Below are 21,670 nucleotides of genomic sequence, written 5' to 3'. Positions count from 1 at the left end.
GTAGGAATTTCACAAACATTTTGCCATAGGATCTCTTTCTGTGATTTGTCTGTCTGTAGTGATATTTCTCCTCTGGACCCATGTTGGGAACAAGCAGTTTTTTTTTTTAATTTTTTATTGTTATGTTAATCACCATACATTACATCATTAGTTTTTGATGTAGTGTTCCATGATTCATTGTTTGTGCATAACACCCAGTGCTCCACGCAGTACGTGCCCTCTTTAATACCCATCACCAGGCTAACCCATCCCCCCTACCCCCTCCCCTCTAGAACCCTCAGTTTGTTTTTCAGAGTCCATCATCTCTCCTGGTTCGTCTCCCCCTCTGACTTACTCCCCTTCATTGGGAACAAGCAGTTTTTGACAGTTAAGAGTCACAAGGAGCATTAAGGCAGAGAAAGGACATGGTGAAAGTACTGATTTGGGGGAAAAAATATGGTAGTAGTATGTGGAGAGACTGACATCCCCTGCAATAAGGGGTTGAGAAGAGAAGTTGTAATGATACATGAATAGTGGAGATGAAAGCTTATTTTAAGATACGAAGTGGTAGAGTGCATTTTTAGATCCAATCACTGCTTAGAGATGAAGTATTGTAGGAAGAGCTGGAGATAAAGACTTGGGTGTGATTTGTATACAGGTGAGAGTACAATTTGTTAAGATGGATTCCCAGAAAGAGACTACAAAGGAAGAACAGAGGTTTCCGTTATTCACGGAAACATTTATCTTTACTTTCTTGGAAACGTGAGGAGAAAGATGACCAGAGTAAGAAGAAATCAGAATAGTTTAGTCCAAAAAAGTGAGATTTGAATAAGGATCTTGCTGTGAAAAGCTGGTTTTGTTGATTTGCAAGATAAATTTTATTATAATTGTGAGAATGAAAATGAACATTTGTGGGTGTGTGATGGTGGAGTAGTAAGAAAATGAGCATTGTAAGGCAGAACTTCCATGCAGAGGACACAGAGATACTGACCCTTTTAGAGGGACATTGGATTATTGGGAACCTGGAAGTGTGGGTCGGTTGGAATTTTGAATATTTTTTGATGAGTTGATATAGGAAACGGTGATTATGTCCCATGTTCAGGGACTTGGAAAACAATGAGAGGGATTGTAAAGAGGCAGAGAAACTGAAAAGTGAAGAAAAGGTAAAATCTGATAGCTTGTTTCCCAGGGCTATGATCTTCTCAGTGAGGTGGTGTCTTGTGGAATATTAAACTCTTGTTCGGAGAAACATGCTAGAGAATCAGGGGAGACTTCTTTTTGAATTTAACACCTAGTAACACATTTAGCAAATGATAATAAATAGAAATAAATTCTGACGAGAATTTTTAAATTATTGTCAAATTGTTTTACCGTTTCATTTTTGTTAGGGAAAATTAATCTTAAAGAATTGTAGTATTTCGGGGTACCTGGGTGGCTCAGTTGGTTCAGCGTCTGCCTTCGGCTCAAGTCAGGATCTCCAGGTCCTGGGATCGAGCCCCGCCTCAGGCTCCCTGTTCAGCGAGCAGTCTGCTTCTCCCTCTCTCTCCCTCTGCCCCCTCCCCCTCTTGTGCTTGCTCTCTCTCAAATAAATAAATAAAATCTTTAAAAATTTTTTAAATTAAAAAAAGAGTTGTGTTATTTCACAATTTGTGACTTAATTGTATTTTTAATTTTGAAAGCTTATAAATTGTCAAAGTCCAGTTGCTTTAATGTAAGTGTTCTTTAAATGCTAAACATGTTCATCTTAGTTGTACTGAGGATATTTCACCCTATGTTTTTCAATTTGAATTATTATCCTTGGGCTGTGTGTTTCATTATTGTCTGCTAATCCACACTATTATCTAGAAAATCTCTTAGAAGTAACAACCCTAATACTGTCATAAAGCACCCTGAAAATGTAGATGCCCATTAAATGTTCAGCAGGGGTACATTTCATTCATAATATAGCAGTACCCTCTAGTGCTCATGCCTGGTCATGTGTTCTCCAAAACTGCCTTACAGGGCTATATGTCACCTATTGAATCACTTTACTCGGGTTTAGCTTTAAGTGAAATATTCTATTATTCATAACATCACCTTCTTGAAAAGGAGTTCAGGTATTTCCAATATTACTCAAAAATATTACCGTACTTTTGTGCTGTAGGGAAAAATGGCTATTCCGTCTATTTTGCTCATGTAAGTAAATGAAATGCTTGAAAACAAAGAACCAAGAAGTTGGTTAAATTTCTTAAGTGATTTGTAGAAATGGAAGTAGGGTCTAAGTCTTTTGTTCCAAGGTTCAGTTCTGTGCCATATGCATTGGACGATGCATCTGATCCGAGAAAGTTTAAAGCTATAAATGTATATGTCCAAAATTCTTCATTCTTTAATGGAAATGTTTCTTAAAGAATATTACTCTATTTTGAGAAATTTTGGATTGTTGGTTTACAACACAGCACTGCCAACATACTGCAAAGGAAGTTGTGCTGTATTGAAATTTGATTTACCATGCTTAAACATGTTAATTCAGAACGAAAGGAATCTCCAGCCAAACTATCCATGAGCAAGAAGGCCTGGCTTATTTGCTTTCCAAAGCCTCAACCCAAGCTTGATCACTGAGTTTATAGGCAGATTGTAGACCTGCATAGCTGTAAGACCTTGACCATTACTTACTCTTATTTTGGTAGTTTTAATTTTTATTACAGACTTGATTTGGTCAGGTGTTCTCACCAAAATAGTAGATCCACATAAGAAAATAATTCTAATTTCTACATATGTTTCTGAATAGCTTCCTCGGGTGATTTGAGTTGGCTATTAATAAATGTTTTTGGTATCCATATTTAGTTGTTACAGGGTAGGTCACCCAAACCCGACAAGTGGGAGCTCCAGATGGGCAGTGGTGGTGGCATGGTTGAACAGGTCAGCGGGGACTGTGATGATGAAGATGGTTGTGGTGGATCAGGAAGTGGAGAAGTCAAGAGGACACTAAAAATCACAGACTGTAAGTGTATGATTCCAACACCACTTCTAAAGAATGAATTTTGAAGTGTAATTGAGGATAATTATTACTATGAATGCAAAGGAATAAGGGCAGTGAAATCAGAAGCATACAAATGGAATTGGAAAGGACAATGAAACCATTTTCATTTATTCAGGACATGTATTCTTGGGGCTGTTGTTCATTTTTAACTAATGGCTTTCAATGGAAATGACATTTTATTTTCTGTGAAAGATTTGTGAATGACCAGTTCTGAGAATTGAAGGTTTTAAAGTCGGATAATCCTCAGGGCTTGAAATAACTAGCAGAGTGGCTATTAGATGTATATTGGCAAATAATGTGAAATCAGGATAGGAAAACTCTACTAAATAATCAGATTCTGCAACTTCATTATATTGCGCCATTCTGTAAGAGATATCTTACTAGGTTTTCATCATAATTGAATTACAACGAAATTGGTTAAATATGGGATTATTTATAATGAAAAACTACTTGGATTTAACTCTTAAGAATTCATTCTTCCCCAAAACTCTCACCAATCATTCGCCTCGTTTTGATTGTATGGGTTTGAAAACCATTTCCAGTATTGCGGGACTGGTCACCACCACACAAGCTGGAACTTCCAAATGACAACAACAACAAATCACCAGATGAATTTTGTTTTCTTTTCTTCACTTTACAAAATGAGTAATACTGGCTCTCCTTGTTACGCACATGCAGATGTTCACATGGGCAAGACAAACAAAGCTACCAACTGAGAAAGCAGTGTGCAAGTTAATGTACCCAGGGCAGCTAACTTTTGGCTCTTCATTTATCTGAGGTCATATCAAAGGTGATTACTTTACAAAGTAATTTTCTGGACCTGTGCAGCCCTATCTGGAGGATGGTGGGAGAGTCTCCCTCTAAATCACGGAGGGCGGCTTTGGAACTGTTAGACATGTCCTTTCTTGACTTTGGTGGGAGATTCATTTACTTTTCACTTCTTGTAGTAAATTTAGATCACTACACATGCTTCAAGCATCAATACCCCATTCTTTCTAGGATCTTGTTTTATAAGGCAAATATATTGTTTAAAGGAATGAAAGCCACAGAGGTGCAAAATCCAAAGGGCAATTAATATAAAGAAATATGTTTTCCTGTTTGACACAAAGAGAAAGTAAATAGTTGGGGTTTAGTACACTGGAGCAGCAATTGAACAAAAGGCCACAAAAATTTCTTTATGTATTAATGCAATTTCCTAGTGAAAATTAAGTATCTTCTACTTGTGTAGGAGCAGGTAAGGATATGTGTTTTATTATTGGTATTAATATAGTTTATCAGATTGATTCTTCTGTTTTCTGTATTTTGCTGTTTAGGCCAAAACAATAAAAAGGGAAGAAGTAGAAAATGCAAATAAAAGGGTTTTCTAGAAAAAAAATTATTCTTACTAAGAGTTGAAATGTCCTCCATTGTATTTTGGAATTAGGATACTTATCTATTAGGTTAATATTAGTTAATCTTTCATTTTCATTTTATCTTGAGTATTTATATGTATCATAATTTCATTGCCATTTGAATATTACGGTTTTAAGGAATAAACATTGATATAAAAATAGTTTAGGTTGAAATTTCATCTATAAATTATGTGTGTGTGTGTAAGTGTAGAATTTAGCATTTTTATAGGGATTTTTTCACTCTTGGATTTATTTATAAGCTCAAGAATTCATTATGTATTAATACACAACTCTTGTTTTATTTCACAAGAGAAGTAGAGACAGTGGAGGATATTTAACTACTAATAATTTTCTCACAAAACCATACTTGTCAAGGTGGCAAGAATGCATTTTTACTTCAAAATCCTGTTTTCAATTATTACTGATATGAACAGGTGTGGTACAAGCAACTATCCATCAGAATTGGAGAGATTTAAGATTTAGATGGTTTTCAGCAACTCCAGGCAAACATTTTTAAAAAAATCCACACCTGCTATAAGTGGGTTGCTTCTCATGTTTCTGAGTTTATAGCTGTTACCTTTCAATTTTTAATAAGTGGTTAGGAAACCACTGTGGATAGTAGGCTGAAATAAACAGGGACAGAGAAAGTAGCAAAGCATAGGTCACGTTTCTATTTTTATAAAGCACTATCATAGTTTCCGTGTGTTTGGCTCGTTTGATATATTGCTAAAGCAAGCTAAGACATAGTTTTGGGTGGTCTTAATGACTTAAAACTCATGTGCTCTAGCAAGTTTACCTGGTGTTGTTTGTGTAAAGAACTTGAAATGCACTTATATCTTCTATACACTGATGTTATTCTTTATAAAAAAAGAAGTAACTAGAATACAGTTCATTTGTCACCTCAAAAATGTCTCATTAAAAATAGTTACACGTACATGTATGTATGTATTTATAGCCATATATATATATATATATACGTTACATGGAATAATACTAATACTGTGTTCTGCAAATTAGATTTTGCTTCATTTATGAAAATTTTCAAAGTTGATGAATATTTTACTAATTATCACCTGACCTGATGTTCTGTCTGCTTTTGTTCATGTTTATTTCAGGTAACAGAGAGATCGATACACTTTAAAGTGCAAAGTTTTACCATCAAAATATTTATATACTTTTTAGGTATGATTTTTTTTTCATCACCGATGGTATCAAATAATTTAACAAATATTTAGCTTTTAAAACTACCTGAATTACAGGATCTAAATGGCTTTGAACCTTCATTTTGCCTCACCTCTGACACTCACTCTCCTTTCAAAGTCGCTAATTGATGCGGGTTCTGAACACTGGTGGAAAAAACAAGTTCTGTTCTCGTAGCCAGGCAGAGCAAACAAATGGACACTATCATCAATACTTTTTCAACTACTTGACTATTCTTCTAATATCCCCCAATTCTGAGAGTTTCAAATGAAAAACAACCCAGAATGCCACTAAAAAACAGGTTGTCACAAAACCATTTCCTGTATAGTTTGAGATTAGTAGCACTGCTTGCAATTCTCATGTGATAATATAATTTCAGTTTCTTTTTAAAAAACAAAGAATATGTAACCTGTGACCAAATTCATTTTGATAACAGTGGTTTACACTGATAACTCAGGCAAAATGAATTTGACCACACATTGATTCAGATAAGATACATTCAAGAAGAGTAGGGTGATTTTCAGTCTTCCAGTTGTTCGAGATAATTTCTCTTGTCATATTCATCATGGCTCATATGATGTTATATAGTGTGGTTAGCAGTTTTAAGAATAATTTTATTTTAGCTGAGTAACTGTAAGTGACAACAAAGATCGTTCAATGTGTGTTCAGGTGACTTTTGTTCTAGTGGTGCTCCCAGCATGCCTCTGTAGAAGGGTCATTGTGTGGGCTCCTTCAGAAGGACTTAGTCATTAGGTTTCTTATTTCATGAGCTACTCTTCCTCTTCTCATTTATGGGTTTTCATCATCAACCCAAGTTCTAAGTATTTGAAGAATCCAGGACTCAGTTCTCAAACCTCGTGTCATCTCTGTTCTCATGATTTCCTGTTCCACAAACTGCTAACTGCATCGTAAGAAGAGTAGGGATATGGTACTGGTCATTGATAGCACCATCCAGTTTATGAAATATTCCCCTGTGTTTTATCTCAGGAGGTAAGCTTATGAATACTGGAAGTGTTCAACATAATGGAGATTAATTTGGAATCAGAAGGGTAATACATCAAAATATAAAGTTACTAGATCTGGAACGAAATTTTGGTTCACCTTCTGTAGCCAAAAGTAAACAGTTTATATTGGCTTTGGACTTGTCACTTAGTAATTAACCTTGGAGCAGCTTCTAACAAATGAATCTACAGCATGGTACTAACAATGACCTTGGAAGAGAATAGTGCATTCCGTGTGCATGGTAAAGTGAAAATAGTACATTGTTAACCACTGAAGAGTAAAGGTTGCTGATTTATTTAGTAATGCAGGATTACAGAGTGAGTGAAAATACTTGGCTTCCTCAAACTTATTTTCACCATAAATCACCTTTATTTCAAAACCTCAGGCATAGAGGTCAGGGAGAACTGAAAAAAAAAATTACAAGTGGCATTTTCCTTAGAAAATGCAATCTTTTTTTCTCCAGAATTACTAAAACTATGTAATTATTCATTTTGTAGAAATTATTTTATTTTATCTACTGATGATTTTTCTTTCCAATATAAATTATGTCAAACAGATAATGCAAGCATGTATTTGTTTACATTATTAATAGTTCCAAAAGGGGCACTGGGTGGCTCAGTCAGTTGAGGGTCCAACTAATGATTTCCTCTCAGGTCATGATCTCAGGGTCATGGGATCGAGCCCCGTATGGGGCGCCACGCTCAGCACAAAGTCAACTTAATATTCTGCTTGAGATTCCCTCTGCCCCTCCCCACTTCTCTCTCTCTCTTTCTCTTAAATAAATAATCCTTAAAAAATAGTTCCAAAAGAATAATAGTTCCAAATAAGCACATTAAAAGTATGTGCATTCTTTCTAACATTAAATTCTCATCAAATTCAGTTAAAATAAATTGTATTTAGTTTACTTTGCAAAGTGAGATAAATAGCCCTTTAATATATTATCCTCCATATAAGAAAGTTTACTGAGAATAATTAAGGTGCTTATGTGTTTTACTTTATTCAGTGATGCTAAAAATAAATCCTCTTTATAAGGTTATCTAGATTCAAACCTTTGTGACACAGTAAAATAATCTTGAATAATGACTATACACTTTAAAGTACATTTACAGTGCCTAATACTGAAGGATCATGATAAAGCCATTAAAAATGTCACAAAGAAACCCTTCTTGATTCTGTTCAATGTTCAAAATTATAAACACTTTGAAATTGTCACCTACTACCGTTTCTACACTACTGGTGAAAATTATACTAAAAAGAAATGAAATAGATATCTAAGATAAATGTATTTTAATTAAGATGTGATCACTATGAATATTATTCTGATTATACACGTTCATTTTGGTTTCTAAATAATTAAGTCTCATCCTGGTTGTTTGATATTTTGTTAACAAGATTGTGTAATGGAATCTGGACACCTAATGAATCATCTAAAATCATTGTTCATTCTCTTGAAAAGTTATACATCACATTCTTGGAATTAAATAATAGAATTGAAACAAGAGGACTCGTCCTTGAATGCCTGTGGAATGATTTCCATTGCTTCAGCTTAGACACAGAACTGATGTGAATTCACTGAGGGGATGAGGGAAGACTTACTAATTAAAGCTTACGAAGCCTCCTACCGTTCATCCCAGATCAACAGCTCTTCTGCACATCTCGTAACTAAATCTGTACCATTCTAGAGGACATAAAAAAAAAAAGAAGTTATGGTCTCTTTGAACTAGCACAATGCTCAATATGACTGTATGACCGATAGAGGAAGTAAAGAATGAAAATTTAAGAAAATATTACCAGATACATTTTATCCGGCTTGCCTAAAGTCATGTGACTGTCAATAAACCCAGAAACAAATAACATTTCTACCCAGGTCTATTTTAATAGATTTCTGTTGCAAATAAACAGAATGATTATGAAATTGCGACATTCTCCGTCAGGATTCATTGATAACATGGATCACGTAGAAACAAGTCAAGTATACTTTCAGCTCTTTAATGACTTCCATACCATTAAGTGAGTACAAAAAGTATTTCATATAGGTTTTTGACCGATTAAATGCTCATCTAACTATAAATAATTAATATAAACAACAGAGCATGTGACCTGGGCCCAGAGCTTCTCAAAGTCGCTTGTGTGTACAAAGCACTTGGGATCCTTGTTCAAAAGCTGATTATGATACAGGAGGTCTGAAGTGGGGCATTACTTATATGCTTCTACTTGATGCTATTGCTGCTGGTCTAAGGACCATTCCTTCTGAACAAAAAGCATGGCCTTATTTACTACATACCTTATTTATTAGTATCTCTCAGTTTCTATTGAAGTAGCATGAACTCTTATTAAAACACCATCTACATTTATATATTAGCATACCAAGGCAGCATCATATACATGGAGGCATTAGGGACAATAACAATTAGATGTAATATCGCTTACTCTATGTGATTTTTGGTATCAGTCTGTTTGATTGTTTTTAGCCATGGGTTACTTCCTAAACCAAAGGAGAACAACTTCCATCTTTTCTCAGGGTCTGAAGCCTTCCATTTTGGACCAGTGCCTCTGGTATGTCAGCAGAAATGTTTCACTTTTAACTCTACCAGTTTGTGATGAACACTGAAGAAATATCTGGCACAATCCCCTGAATCATGTTAAATTCCAACAGAGATAAATCAAAGTTTTATGTGAACTAAGAGAAAGTAGAGAGACTATCTAAATGGGGCAATCGGTAAATACGGCATAGAGGAGACAGGAAAAGAGCCATCTGAAAAAAGAAATTGATGGTGAGGTTTATGAGAAAATGGCATTTCAGAGGGTGGGTGCATGATTTAATTTTGGCTCTTGACAATAGGGAAGAAGAAAGTATCCTCTGAAGAGTAAGCATGGTGAACAAAGATTGGGGAGTTGTGAGGAGAAGGGGAATAAGGAGCATGCTTAAGAGGAACAACATTATTCAAATGGCTTGAAAAAACATTGGAAGTCTAAAAATGTGGATTAAAAATGTTACAGTGGATTCTGAATTCAAGAGTAGAGAGTTTGTATTTCATTTGTTAGGCAAAGAGGAATGATTACAAGTTTTTCTGTGTGGTCATTTTGTTTGAGTGTACAGTTTTTTTTTTTTTTTTTTTTTGAAAGTTTTGAAGATTTTTATTTATTTTTTTATTTTTTTAATTTTTATTGTTATGTTAATCACCATATATTACATCATTAGTTTTTGGTGCAGTGTTCCATGATTCATTGTTTGTTCATAACACCCAGTGCTCCATGCAGAACGTGCCCTCCTCAATACCCATCACCAGGCTAACCCATCCCCCTACCCCCCTCCCCTCTAGAACCCTCAGTTTCTTTTTCAGAGTCCATCATCTCTCATGGTTCGTCTCCCCCTCTGACATACTCCCCTTTTCTTCCTCTTCTGTTATCTTCTTCTTTTTCTTTTTTCTTAAAATATGTTGCGTTATTTGTTTCAGAAGTACAGATCTGTGATTCAACAGTCTTGCACAATTCACAGCGTTCACCGTAGCAGTTTTTTTTTTTAAAGATGTTATTTATTTGCGAGAGAGCGCACAAGTCGGGGGCATGACAGGAGAGGGAGAAGCTGACTCCCTGTTGAGCAGGGAGCCCCATGGGGCTTTATCCCAGGACCCTGAGATCATGACCTGAGCCGAAGGCAGTGGGCTTAACCCACTGAGCCACCCAGGCTCCCTGAGTGTTACTTTTATTAGCAATACAGTGAACTAGTAAAAAAAAAATAAAAGTGTAAATGAAGTGTATATTGCACAATTGCACAAGGTAATTTACCACTTACCTTGAACAAGTAATTGTTCCGTGCCTAAATTTCCTTAAGATTTGGGTAATGATAGTACTCTCCAAGAAACATCCCTATGAGGATTAAATCACCATTATAATCCATACAGCATTACAAAAGTGGCCAATCCATCCCCACCCACCTAAACAAAAAAGTTGTTGAGTAAAATACAGACAAAGATTTTCTTAAATGTTTTCATGAACCGGCAAAAAAGAAAGGACTGTTCTGTAAAACCGGTGAAGTCATAACAATAATATAGAGATAAATGTAGATATATAGAGATAGATAGAGATAGAGAAAAATCTGTAATTATACACACATACTTACACATGCACAGTTTAAGGAAAATAATAAAATGAATTTTTCCACCAGTCTAAAAAATAGAATATCTCCATAACTTTGTGTGCCTCTCTCTGAACACATTCCACTCTGACAGTTTACCATGATCATAAATTATGTAAAAATATTTGCCTTTTTCTCTTTTTAGAGTTTTAGGCATCAAGATAGGCATTCACAAACAATATACTCCTGGGTTTTGCACTTTATACAAATGGAATCATGTAGTTTTTTTGTTATGTGGTGTGCTCCTTTCTCTTAAATATTAGGTTTTTGGGGGCGCCTGGGTGGCTCAGTCATTGAGCCTTTGGCTCAGGTCGTGATCCCAGGGTCCTGGGATTGAGCCCCACATCGGGCTCCCTGCTCGACAGGAAGCCTGCTTCTCCCTCTCCCACTCCCCTGCTTGTGTTCCCTCTCTCCCTGTGTCTCTCTCTGTCAAATAAATAAGTAAAATCTTAAAAAAAAATATTAGGTTTTTGAAGTTCATCCATGTTGATGGGTTTAGATGTACTCATTTAGCTTACCAAGGTCTGGTATTCTAGTTATGGATACACACACTCATTTGTTTATTCTATTGTTTATGAATATTGGAGTTGACTTCAGTGTTCGGATATTGTGAATTTTGTTGCTTAAACCATCTTGAACATATCTCTGGATATACATGTATAAGAGCCTCTGCAGTGTATACCTAGAAGTATCATGACAGTCTCTCAAAGCAAAGCATGCATACGTTGAGCCTTACTAGGAAATGTCAGACTGCTCTACAGGGTGATTGTGTCAAATTTATATTCTTACCGGCAATAAATAAAAGTTCGTTATTTATTGCTCCCCATTTTTGCAAACACTTTTTTCCCCATTTTCACTACTTTTATATATCTGTCCAAAGAATGGAAGTGAGACAGTATGTTTTCCAATATTAATTTCTATTACCATGATAATTCATTGAATTATGCATTTTTCATAGGTATATGAAATTCCTCATTTATTTACTCATCTGAAATTTCTTTTATATCATTTTCCCTATTCTATAAGATTATTTATCTTCTTTGACAGACTCTCAGGACAAAAGCCAACTTCAGTGATCTAGTTATCTATTTTGACTATGATCTTCAGGAAAGGCAGGATAGATTCTTGAATATTTCTTTTTATTTAATTGACACCCTCCCTGTTTTTCTCAGAAGGTGACCAGTTTCTTTTTAAGAATATCTTAAAATCAGTTTTAAAAACACTTGTGATTCTTACTCTTATCAAAGTCCAGATTGTCCCACATTTTGCAATTGGCCCTTCTCTGGTTTGGCTCTTGAGTTCTTTTGATGTGATCCTTAGAGTCTTTGCTAGTTTCATTGTTGAATAGCATAAGAAACTATTCTAAATGGAGTTTATTCTTTATCTGTCACAGACATGGAACCAGTCATTTTCATGTGATCCCTGGTTTGTTTTCATAAGAAACAGTATTCTTATGGCCACAATCTAGGCATAAGACAGGATTCTTAAAGACACATGATAAAAGAAAAAAAAAATCTCATTACTCATTTGCTTTACTCTGCATTAGATATATCACATTATCATACAAATACTAAAACTGCCCCTAGTACCAATGATGATTACTAAAGTCAGTTACATTTTTTGCATATGTTATCCATATTCTAATCCCATTTTGTGGTTAGAATAGATATTGACATATATCAAACAACCCAATACAGAGGTCATATAGATTGTTCCTTAGCACGAATATAAATAGGTAAATAGATTTGATAGATAGATGGATAGATAGATAGAGATATCATTAGGTGGTCTGCTAAATCTGCACACTTAATTTATTCTTCCAGTAATTATATATGTAATGCTCACTACTAGTTCTTCTGTCAAAGTCTCTCTAATGCATTTCTTAAGCAGGACTTATAAATACAATATTTCACAAATTCTGACTTGGTGATAAGAGTTTGTGACCGTTTTCCATGAAAGTCAATTTCTCTGGATAGAACAATGTTGGATTACAGTTTCTTTCCTTGCATCTCTTCAATATGCACTGATTATTCTTCTGGAAGAAAGCATTGCTGGCAAATATCACAATCTAATTTTCTACTCTTGATAAACCACATATTATATTTTTACCCTCTCAGTGCCCAATGCCTTGTTTTCTTTAAGGCACGGTAATTTTGCTAGAATATAGCTTTGTGTTGGTAGCTCTGAGTTGACATTCTCAGTAACACAATATACCTTTTAAATAAGTAATATCAAATTTTTTAGCAGATAATTTTGAGTTCTAGTTTTAAGTAATTGTTCTCTCCTGTTTTGATTGCCTTTTCTTTAAGAATACCTATTAGACATTTGTTGAATTGTATTTGCTTATCAGAACATTCCTCAATACTTTTGATCTGTTTTTAAATATATTTTTCATTTTCAATAACTGCCTTTTTTCACTTCCTATTTCTGTTAAGGTATTACTAGTGGTATTTCTTTGCTCTTACACTCCTTCTAGATTTTATTTTTAAATGATGTTTTTTCTTCCCTTCTTTTTTTTTTTTCAAAATCTGACCTCATATCTGAATTTCTCAAATTCTGATTTATGTTATTTGTTGTCTTATATTCTTTTCTTAATGTCTTTTAGCTCATTTTGAAAATGACATGTTAAATTTCTGGTGTGATTTTTGAACATGTCATTCTGGTGTGCTCTCACTGTAGAGATAGTAACTATTTTTGTTATAATAACTTTGTATAGGATTTGACCTTAATCCTTTCCTCATGCTTATTTTTATGTGAATTTAAATTTTCTAAATTTTTAGAAGGAGGCTTGGTTCAGATAGATTTACTAAATTAACTGAGTTCCCAGTCCTACTGTTTTCACATAGTGTTAAATGAAATATGGTGACTTATTTTCTGAGATACTCTGGCTCTGTCCCTTCCCCTACATTTACTCCTATCTTCTCTTTCCTAATTCTCTTTTGGCCTTGTCCCACTAATTCTTGCTTCCACTTCTCTTCTTTGTGGACCCCCAAATAGTAAGAAAGACTTGCCAGATGATATTCGAGTCAGAGGCTCTAGCCCCGTCAGCCTTATATTCTCTCATTATTAGAGTGGGAAAAACTCCCAATTCTCTGCTGTTTTCAAATTGATTTCCAGGGCAGAACAGTTGGCCATTTTGCATTCTTTCGTTTTCAGGTCTGTAACATGCTGTGTTGCTTCCCACTGCTTTCTTCTGTAGACTTGCTGATGGCATTAGGTTTAGTGACTCTTGTTTGTATGTCCTCATGCATGTGTATGTTGAGGTTCATGAGGATAACTCATGAGTTGGGTTGTAAGATGGTATGACATGATTTTGACTTTGTTATCCAATTGTTCTGTCTGGTTTTTGTGTGGATCTGGAAGTTTCCAAAGGCTGTGCTGCAAAGGTATCTTCCCTGAATTTCCCAGACCGTTTCAAGTTTTAAGGAAATGGTAATGCTCTTGTTTATCTTTGGTTGTGGACCTTGACATAATACACGTGCATACAGACATACATAGGTTTTTCATGTATGTGAAAAGCAGCTGTATTTTTCAAATTCATGTGTCACCAATAGTCTATTTACAATAGCAAGTTTTTTAAAGTAAGTGCTCTAAGAAAAGGGAGGTCAGAGACATTGAGTCAGGAGGAAACCTGTCTAAAGTTTACCTAAGCTGAGGGGATCTTTCTTGGCTGTGTGCATTTCACTGATTGCTGAAATAGAGCATCACTTTTTTTGTTTATTGGTTATTCCTGTTTTGCAAAGTGCCTCCCCCTCCCTTTTCCCATTTTATTACTACGTTGATTTGAGGTATCTCATTATATAGCTAACATTTTGCCAGCATGAGTCCCAAGAAATTTCTTTGCTCTTTCGAGTGTGTATATTTTTTAAATATATGTATGTGGCCTTTATACACTTAAGGTGCTCAGAGTCTAGAAGGGAGACAGATATGTAAGGAAATAAACTAAACTGTGAAAATATTTAAAATATGGAACAATATGAGGCACAGAGAGCACATAATAGGGAGAATAATAAATTTCACATTTATTTATTTATTTATTTAGCCAGGAATAACATCCTAAAAGTTACATCTGTAGTGGTGTCCATGGAGGATGAAAAATAGTCAGATGGGCTGGGGGATAAAATTTATTCCAGACAGGGCGCCTGGGTGGCTCAGTTGTTAAGCGTCTGCCTTCAGCTCAGGTCATGATCCCAGGGTCCTGGGATCGAGCCCCGCATCGGGATCCCTGCTCAGCGGGAAGCCTGCTTCTCCCTCTCCCACTCCCCCTGCTTGTGTTCCTGCTCTCGCTGTGTCTCTCTCTGTCAAATAAATAAATAAAATCTTTAAAAAAAAATTTATTCCAGACAGAACGTTTACAAAAGCACAAATGTTTCAGGTATCAGAATATATTCATGATGTGTTTTATCTTCCTGAAACACTGTTTTTGAGGGAGGATGAGACAAGAAGCTAGCAAAATAATAAGCAATCTCTATAATGTAGGACAATATATAATACCATGGTTTCTGGGTTGTTTTTTTTTTTTTTTCCTCTAAGAAATAATGATTTACTCGACTGCAAAGGACTCCAAGGGAAAATCCATTTATTTAAGGCCCAATGTCAAAACAGTATCACAAATTCCAGTGATGTTCAGGCAACAGTTAGATCTAGATTGTGTAGGCAAGGAGCCCCAAACTAAACTTGTCAAATTTTCATCTAAATCTGTGTTTTAATTTTCCATATTTGGTGGGCACACTACCACTTAAATCCTATCAAGTCAGAGATTCAGGAGTTGGCCAAGGTTCCTCTGCTTCCTTCACTCCCCATAGTTAGAAAGGCCCTTTGTCTTTACCTGCTCAATCTCTCTTAAATACAGTCTCTTCCCTATTCCCATTGCTACTTTCTTAACTTAGGTCCTCCCCATCTCTTGACTGAACTGTTTTTATAATGCATAGTGGTCTCTTTGCTTCTATTTTTCCCATCTCTGCCCTGCCATTAAAGTAATATTTTTAAACTGACAGTCTGGTGCTTTGCTGAGATACGGTATCCCAAGCCACCACGAAGTCACATTAGGCAGAGAACTGGTCTTCTAAGAAGAAGAGGCTATTTCGGTCTTGAGAGCTCTTGAACATTTGAACAATAGCTTTTAATTACTTGTCATTTCAGACAGACAATTTCATTTTTTTCTGGATACCCTGTTGCTTTTGGCCAAATTAAACCATCTCCCCTTGAAATGAGTGGTGGTGCACAATTGTTCTGTCTTTCTTAAGACCCAGACTTCAAAAATGCAGGAAGATGGCTACAGCTGTTGTGCTGGTCACAAACCTGTTGTGTCTCCACTCCAGACGACTCTTCTAGAAACTGTTCTGTGATGATGCAAACTACATTTTCTAAACTCTCAACTAAATTCCCAAATTACACGAAGTCTATAAATTATGTTTCCCAAATTATCTTGCCAGCCAGTGTCCTGTTACTTTTCTGCCAATGGGAGATACTAAAAGGAGATCTTAAGAGAGAAGGGGGAAAATACTTCCTTCCTCTTTCCAATTCTTGTCAACGTTATATCCCCAGCAGAGTATCGCTCCCGTGCCTCCAGACACATTTAGCGCTTACGGTGGCAGCTGGGTTTTAGCCCTTGAAGATACCTGTGCCAGCTACCTTTGCTTCCACTTAGTCAATGATCTCAGCATTGTGGTGCCCCGTAGAGGCCTGGATGCGATTTGGGAAGCGTTACACTTCCATTGTCTGTTCTGAGAAGTAAACTCCTCTTTCAAGTCTCTCGATTCTGGATATCCTATCTCTTTCTTTCCTTCAACCCTAAGAGTGAGAGCTACTCTTTATAGTTACTAATATCTATGGCTTCAGCCTTCAACATCTTCTTTTTGTTCTACTAATCTTTGAATGTCTGTATATCAATTTCTTGTGTTATGTTAACTCTAAAATCGCTAGCACAATCCCTGGGTTTTGTTTTGTTTTATTTTTTGGACTGGACCCTGTCTGATATGGCTGGTATTGATTGTATAAAGTTAGAATCAGGATAATATAATTATTATCTGAGAACCAGCAAGACCTTCCCGTAGTGTTCAAGGGGATAAAACCATCACAATGTACTGTGCAGGCTAACACCTGTATTACATTTCCTCCCAAATTCCAGAGGAGACAATCACATAGAAAATGAGAAGAAATAATCCATTCATGCTTGGACATGTTGAAGAGAGAATAAGAGGAAATAGATGTCTTCTGGGTGAGAAATACCCTGGGGGAATCAGCCCTGAAACCATGAGCCTTTGTTTAAATGTGGCATTGTGCTTGATCAACCTGAGTTGATTTGAAGCTCTAAGTGTTGATGAAACCACCCTGTAAAACTGTCCCTGAGGATGACTTCTGGGACTATTGGGTTTGGGTCTTCCATGGAGCCAGCTGTATAGGGCTGGGAAAGTTTGAGGCAGGGGGGCAATTAAAACACACATACATAAAAATAAGCAAATGGGACTGGCAATTCCAAGGTACCAAATGTTGTTGGTTTGTGAAAACAAATTCCAAGTCTCTTTCTTTTACTATTATTAATTTCAGGTCTTCCTAGATTTGGAATATTTGAATTAACTCTCTAAGATACAGTCAAGCACTTCTTCAACACCTTGTATATTTAGCAGATATATATTTCTTTTTAAAGATTTTATTTACTTATTTATTTTAGAGAGAGGGAGAGCAAGTGGGGGGAGGAACAGAGGGAGAGAGACGAGCAGACACCACCCTGAGCATGGAGCCCCATGCAGGGCCAGATCCCACAACCCTGAGATCGTGACCTGAGCTGAAATCAGGCTCAATCAACTGACTGAGCCACCTAGGTGCCCTGCGGATATATATATTTCTGAAGTATGATTCAATTCCTGCACCTACTAGCACCAAAGCTTTTATTAGTTCCTATGCCCCCCCCCCAAGAATATGGTTTTGTATATGAGTCACATTAACTACAATAGGTTGTAAGATCTTGAGGGCAAGGCAGGCAGCACCTATAAAAAGTGTTTTTTAATAGGTATCTTTCCGTACATCACAGCACTATTTTTGATCATGGAGTATACAGTTTCCATCAGAATTATCCCCATGCTTGTTTAAAATGCAGATTATAGAATTCCACCCCAAAATATTGAATCAAAAGTTCCATGGGTAGAGCCCAGAAATTTATATTTAGCAAGCATAATAAATAATAATTACTCCCAATAAAACTTGAGAACAACTGCCTCGCAGTCCTTACAAACAATGCCTCCAAACATGCGACATTTAATGAATGTGTTCTGAATTACATGAATGGACACGAGTATAATCTATGTGTCTCTGAGACACATCTTAATTAACATTAAAACCCAGGTTTTTAATGAAGTGAAAATATTGACATTAATTTTAGTCAAGAATATTAACTGGAAATCAAAATGAATATAAATATGTTCACACTCAAAAGACCATAGCTGTTAAATATAGAATACATTTGGTATGCATAGTTTTCTTTGACAACTATCAGTATTTGTGAATTATATGAATAACTTTCATATCTTCACACAGTAGAGAACTGACTGAGGAGTTTTTGCATTAGCTGAATGTGGTATTTTGAGTGAAAATTAATAAATCAAAAGTAATTATTTGAGTGCTAATTGTTAAATTGGAGTGTAAAGTACTGAATTTAAGAGTGTAATTTTCTAGATTAATGTATAATGTCTCAATTTTGGAAGAGATGCATTAACGCAGTTTGTGTTGCTTGGGGGTATTTTTTTGCTTTATTATGGTCGACTTCCTCTAATTTCCTTATAATTCTAATGTTTCATGCTAAATTTTAAAAATATAAATAATTATGTTTATTTATTAAGTAATATATATAATTATTTTCAGTTGGTACAATTTTGCAAAATAATATAGATTTTGTATCATAGCATTTCTCAGAGAAATTATTATTAGTCTTACCTTTATGATAAAACTACATTTGATGGAATCTTATTTTTTTTTCCCGAAATCTGAATTACATTATGGAGCTCATAGGGGAATAGCATGACACTAATTTAATACAAATTTTGAACTCCAAATTAAATTTGAGTCACTAATTGCTTCTTCTTTATACTTCCAGCCCATAAAACCAGTCTTTTCTTTGATGTTAACCCCTTACCTCTCAATTCATCTATCCACTCATTTATTCATTCAACTTATTCTGTGCTAGTCACTATGCAAATTTCTGCCCCTGGGGAATACAGATGAGTAATTAGGAAATTACAGTGCAGTATGAAGAAATTTATTTGTGGGAAAACAGATCTTATGGGAGCATAATGGAAAGCTATCTTATACCATCTTAGGGATTATAGGAAGTTTTCTCAAATGAATTGAAATATAATCTGATGCTGAAGATAGTTTTTAATAGGGTTATAAATAGCCAGGAGAATAATCCTTACAGGATGGAGGAAGCAGGAGCAGAAACATGATAACTGGGAAAAGCTGAGCATGATTAGAAAACTGCATGGAATCCCAGAATGTTGTAATATACAATGTAGCCTGGGGATTGGCATAAACTAACTAACGAATCACTTACCCATAATACGCTATGCCAAAAATCAGTTCATTGATCAATTTGCACTGTAGAAAGAGCTCTGTAATTGCAGTGTTAAAAATGCATCTGGAGAGAGTTGTTAATGCAGTAATAGAGGCATGATATGTTGATGACATAAGTGAAAGTCAAATATTTTTTTTCTTGCTGTGATTTCTCCACCTCTTCAAGTGAACTTGGTCACTACTTTATCTGCTAACTTAATGCTTATACATATTTATATTATCACATTGTAGTTTATTCATTTATATTTTATTTCTTCTTAGACCATGAGTTTCTAAAAATGGTACCCGTGTCCATCTTTATATCCTTGTAATTACATATAATGCATGAGGAAAGATGTTCAGAAAATCTTTGTTGAGTTAATGTATGAGTGCATGAATAAGTGAAGAAAAGTATTTTGGAGTCATCATGGGGAATATAGTAATATAAAGCCATACAAGAATAAAATGGGAGTAGGAAGAACAAAATTATGTAAAGAAATGGGAAAGTTATGGGCGCCTGGGTGGCTCAGATGGTTAAGCGTCTGCCTTCGGCTCAGGTCATGATCCCAGGGTCCTGGGATCGAGTCCCGCATTGGGCTCCCAGCTCCTTGGGAGCCTGCTTCTCCCTCTGCTTCTCTCTCTCTCTCTCTGTCTCTCTGTCTCTCATGAATAAATAAATAAAATCTTTTAAAAAAAAAAGAAATGGGAAAGTTATGATGTATGTGATAAAAATTAACTGAATTTTGCTACTGAATATTTCTGACTATTTCATTTCCTCAACATGCAGATCATCCAGGCTACTATCACACACTTTGTAGGGTTTATTGTATTTCAGAAGCTGTCAATGTCTTTGAGGATAACTTGTCATCACTGCATGATGTTCCTATCTGTAGGTTCAGCAAAACATGCTCAAGATCAGTGAACAATGGCAAGAATAGTAAGAACAGTAAAAATGTTCTATTTCAAAGGTGAAGTTTACTTACACAAATAAATGCATTCTTACTATATGGTCGAGGAATCCCACTCCTTCATAGTTACTCAAAAGAACTGAAAATTTGCATCCACATAAAAACCTGTACATGTATGTTCTTAACAGCTTTCTTAATAATAGCCAAAACTCAGAAGCAGCCAAGATGTCCTTCAGCAGGTTAACGGATAAACTGTGGTACATCTGGAAAATGGAATATTATTCAATGCTAAAAAGAAATGAGCTAATAAGTAATGAAAAGACATGGAGGAATATTACATTCATATTGCTGAGTGAAAACCAATCTGAAAAGGCTATATACTGTATGATTCCAGCTTGTGAGATGTGCAATTAGCAAATTAGAAAGACAGTAAAAAGATCAGGGTTTAGGGGAAGGAAGGGAAAAACTGATGGAGCACAGAGGGTTTTTAGGGCAGTGAAAATACTGTGCATGATACCAAAATGATGGAAACGTGTCATTATACATTTGTCTAAACCCACAGAATGTATAATACCAAGAGTGAATGCTGGTATAAACTATGGATTTGGGGTGATAATGATGTGTCAATCAATGTAGGTTCATCAGTCATTGCATGTGTACCCATCTGGTGGGGGGTGTTAATAATGGGGGAGGTTGTGTGTGGGGGCCAGGGGCATATGCACAATCTCTATATTTCCTGCTCAATTTTTCTGTGAAAGTAAAACTGCTCAAAAAAAATAACATCTGTTAATTATTAAAAGGTCACATTTGTTGTTTACCAAGTGCAAATATAAAAATGGATATTTAAAATTCCTATAATAATAATAATAATTCTTAATAGCTAACTGACATCATAAAAACAATAGTTAATATTTATTTAGTGTTACTCAATGACAGAGCCCAGGTCTATTCTGGGTATTTTCTATGTATTAACTTATTTAACCTGAAAACTCTATGTGATACGTATTATTGTATTTTTCTGGTTTGGCACCAGTACTTGAGTTCTTTGCCCAAGGTCACAATAGTTTCAGTTAGCATGCTGCAGAGCCAGGATTGGAGCCAGGCAATAGGACTTCAAACAAGAATAACAGAATAGTCTCAGTATATTGTGCATGAGTAACTCCATGCCATATTTTTAAATGTTTTCAGAATCTTTTGCTTATATGGGTGAAATTGAAAATCACCAAAAAGAGAAATGTCTTTGGAAAGGACATTTGTAAATATTGGTCTAAATACCTGAAGAAGCAAGTTAAAAACTAGTGTTCATTTATATGCTTTCGTATACAGCAAGGATTTACTCTGTGGTGCTTTTGAAAGGACCACAAATGTATGGAACTTTACAGTTAATGATAGGCTTTATGGAAGAGGTACTCTGGACAATATATTAAGTAACATTAGTTCTAATTATGGTTCTATCACTAATGTCCAGGGGCCTTGAATAAATCTT

The 21,670-nt window shown here is 35.5% G+C and overlaps 1 protein-coding gene across 5 annotated transcripts in view; it reads left to right on the top strand.

Moving 5' to 3' along the window:
* Positions 1–21,670, top strand: part of GPC5 (glypican 5) — a 1,342,862-nt gene that overhangs the window by 637,507 nt on the left and 683,685 nt on the right. For all 5 annotated transcript variants that reach the window (XR_003519145.1, XR_003519143.1, XR_003519144.1 and 2 more), the window contains exon 7: positions 2,803–2,959. Coding sequence is in view for 2 of the 5 variants with exons in the window: in XM_027589722.2 (XP_027445523.1) it covers positions 2,803–2,959 (157 nt within the window). In the remaining 3 variants the exon portion in view is untranslated. The remainder of the gene's footprint in view (positions 1–2,802; positions 2,960–21,670) is intronic.

This window comes from Zalophus californianus, chromosome 3, assembly GCF_009762305.2.
Source record: "Zalophus californianus isolate mZalCal1 chromosome 3, mZalCal1.pri.v2, whole genome shotgun sequence".
Classification (NCBI taxonomy): Eukaryota; Metazoa; Chordata; class Mammalia; order Carnivora; family Otariidae; genus Zalophus; species Zalophus californianus.
Note: the sequence above shows the minus strand (reverse complement) of the source record. Positions and strands in the feature narration are given on the sequence as shown.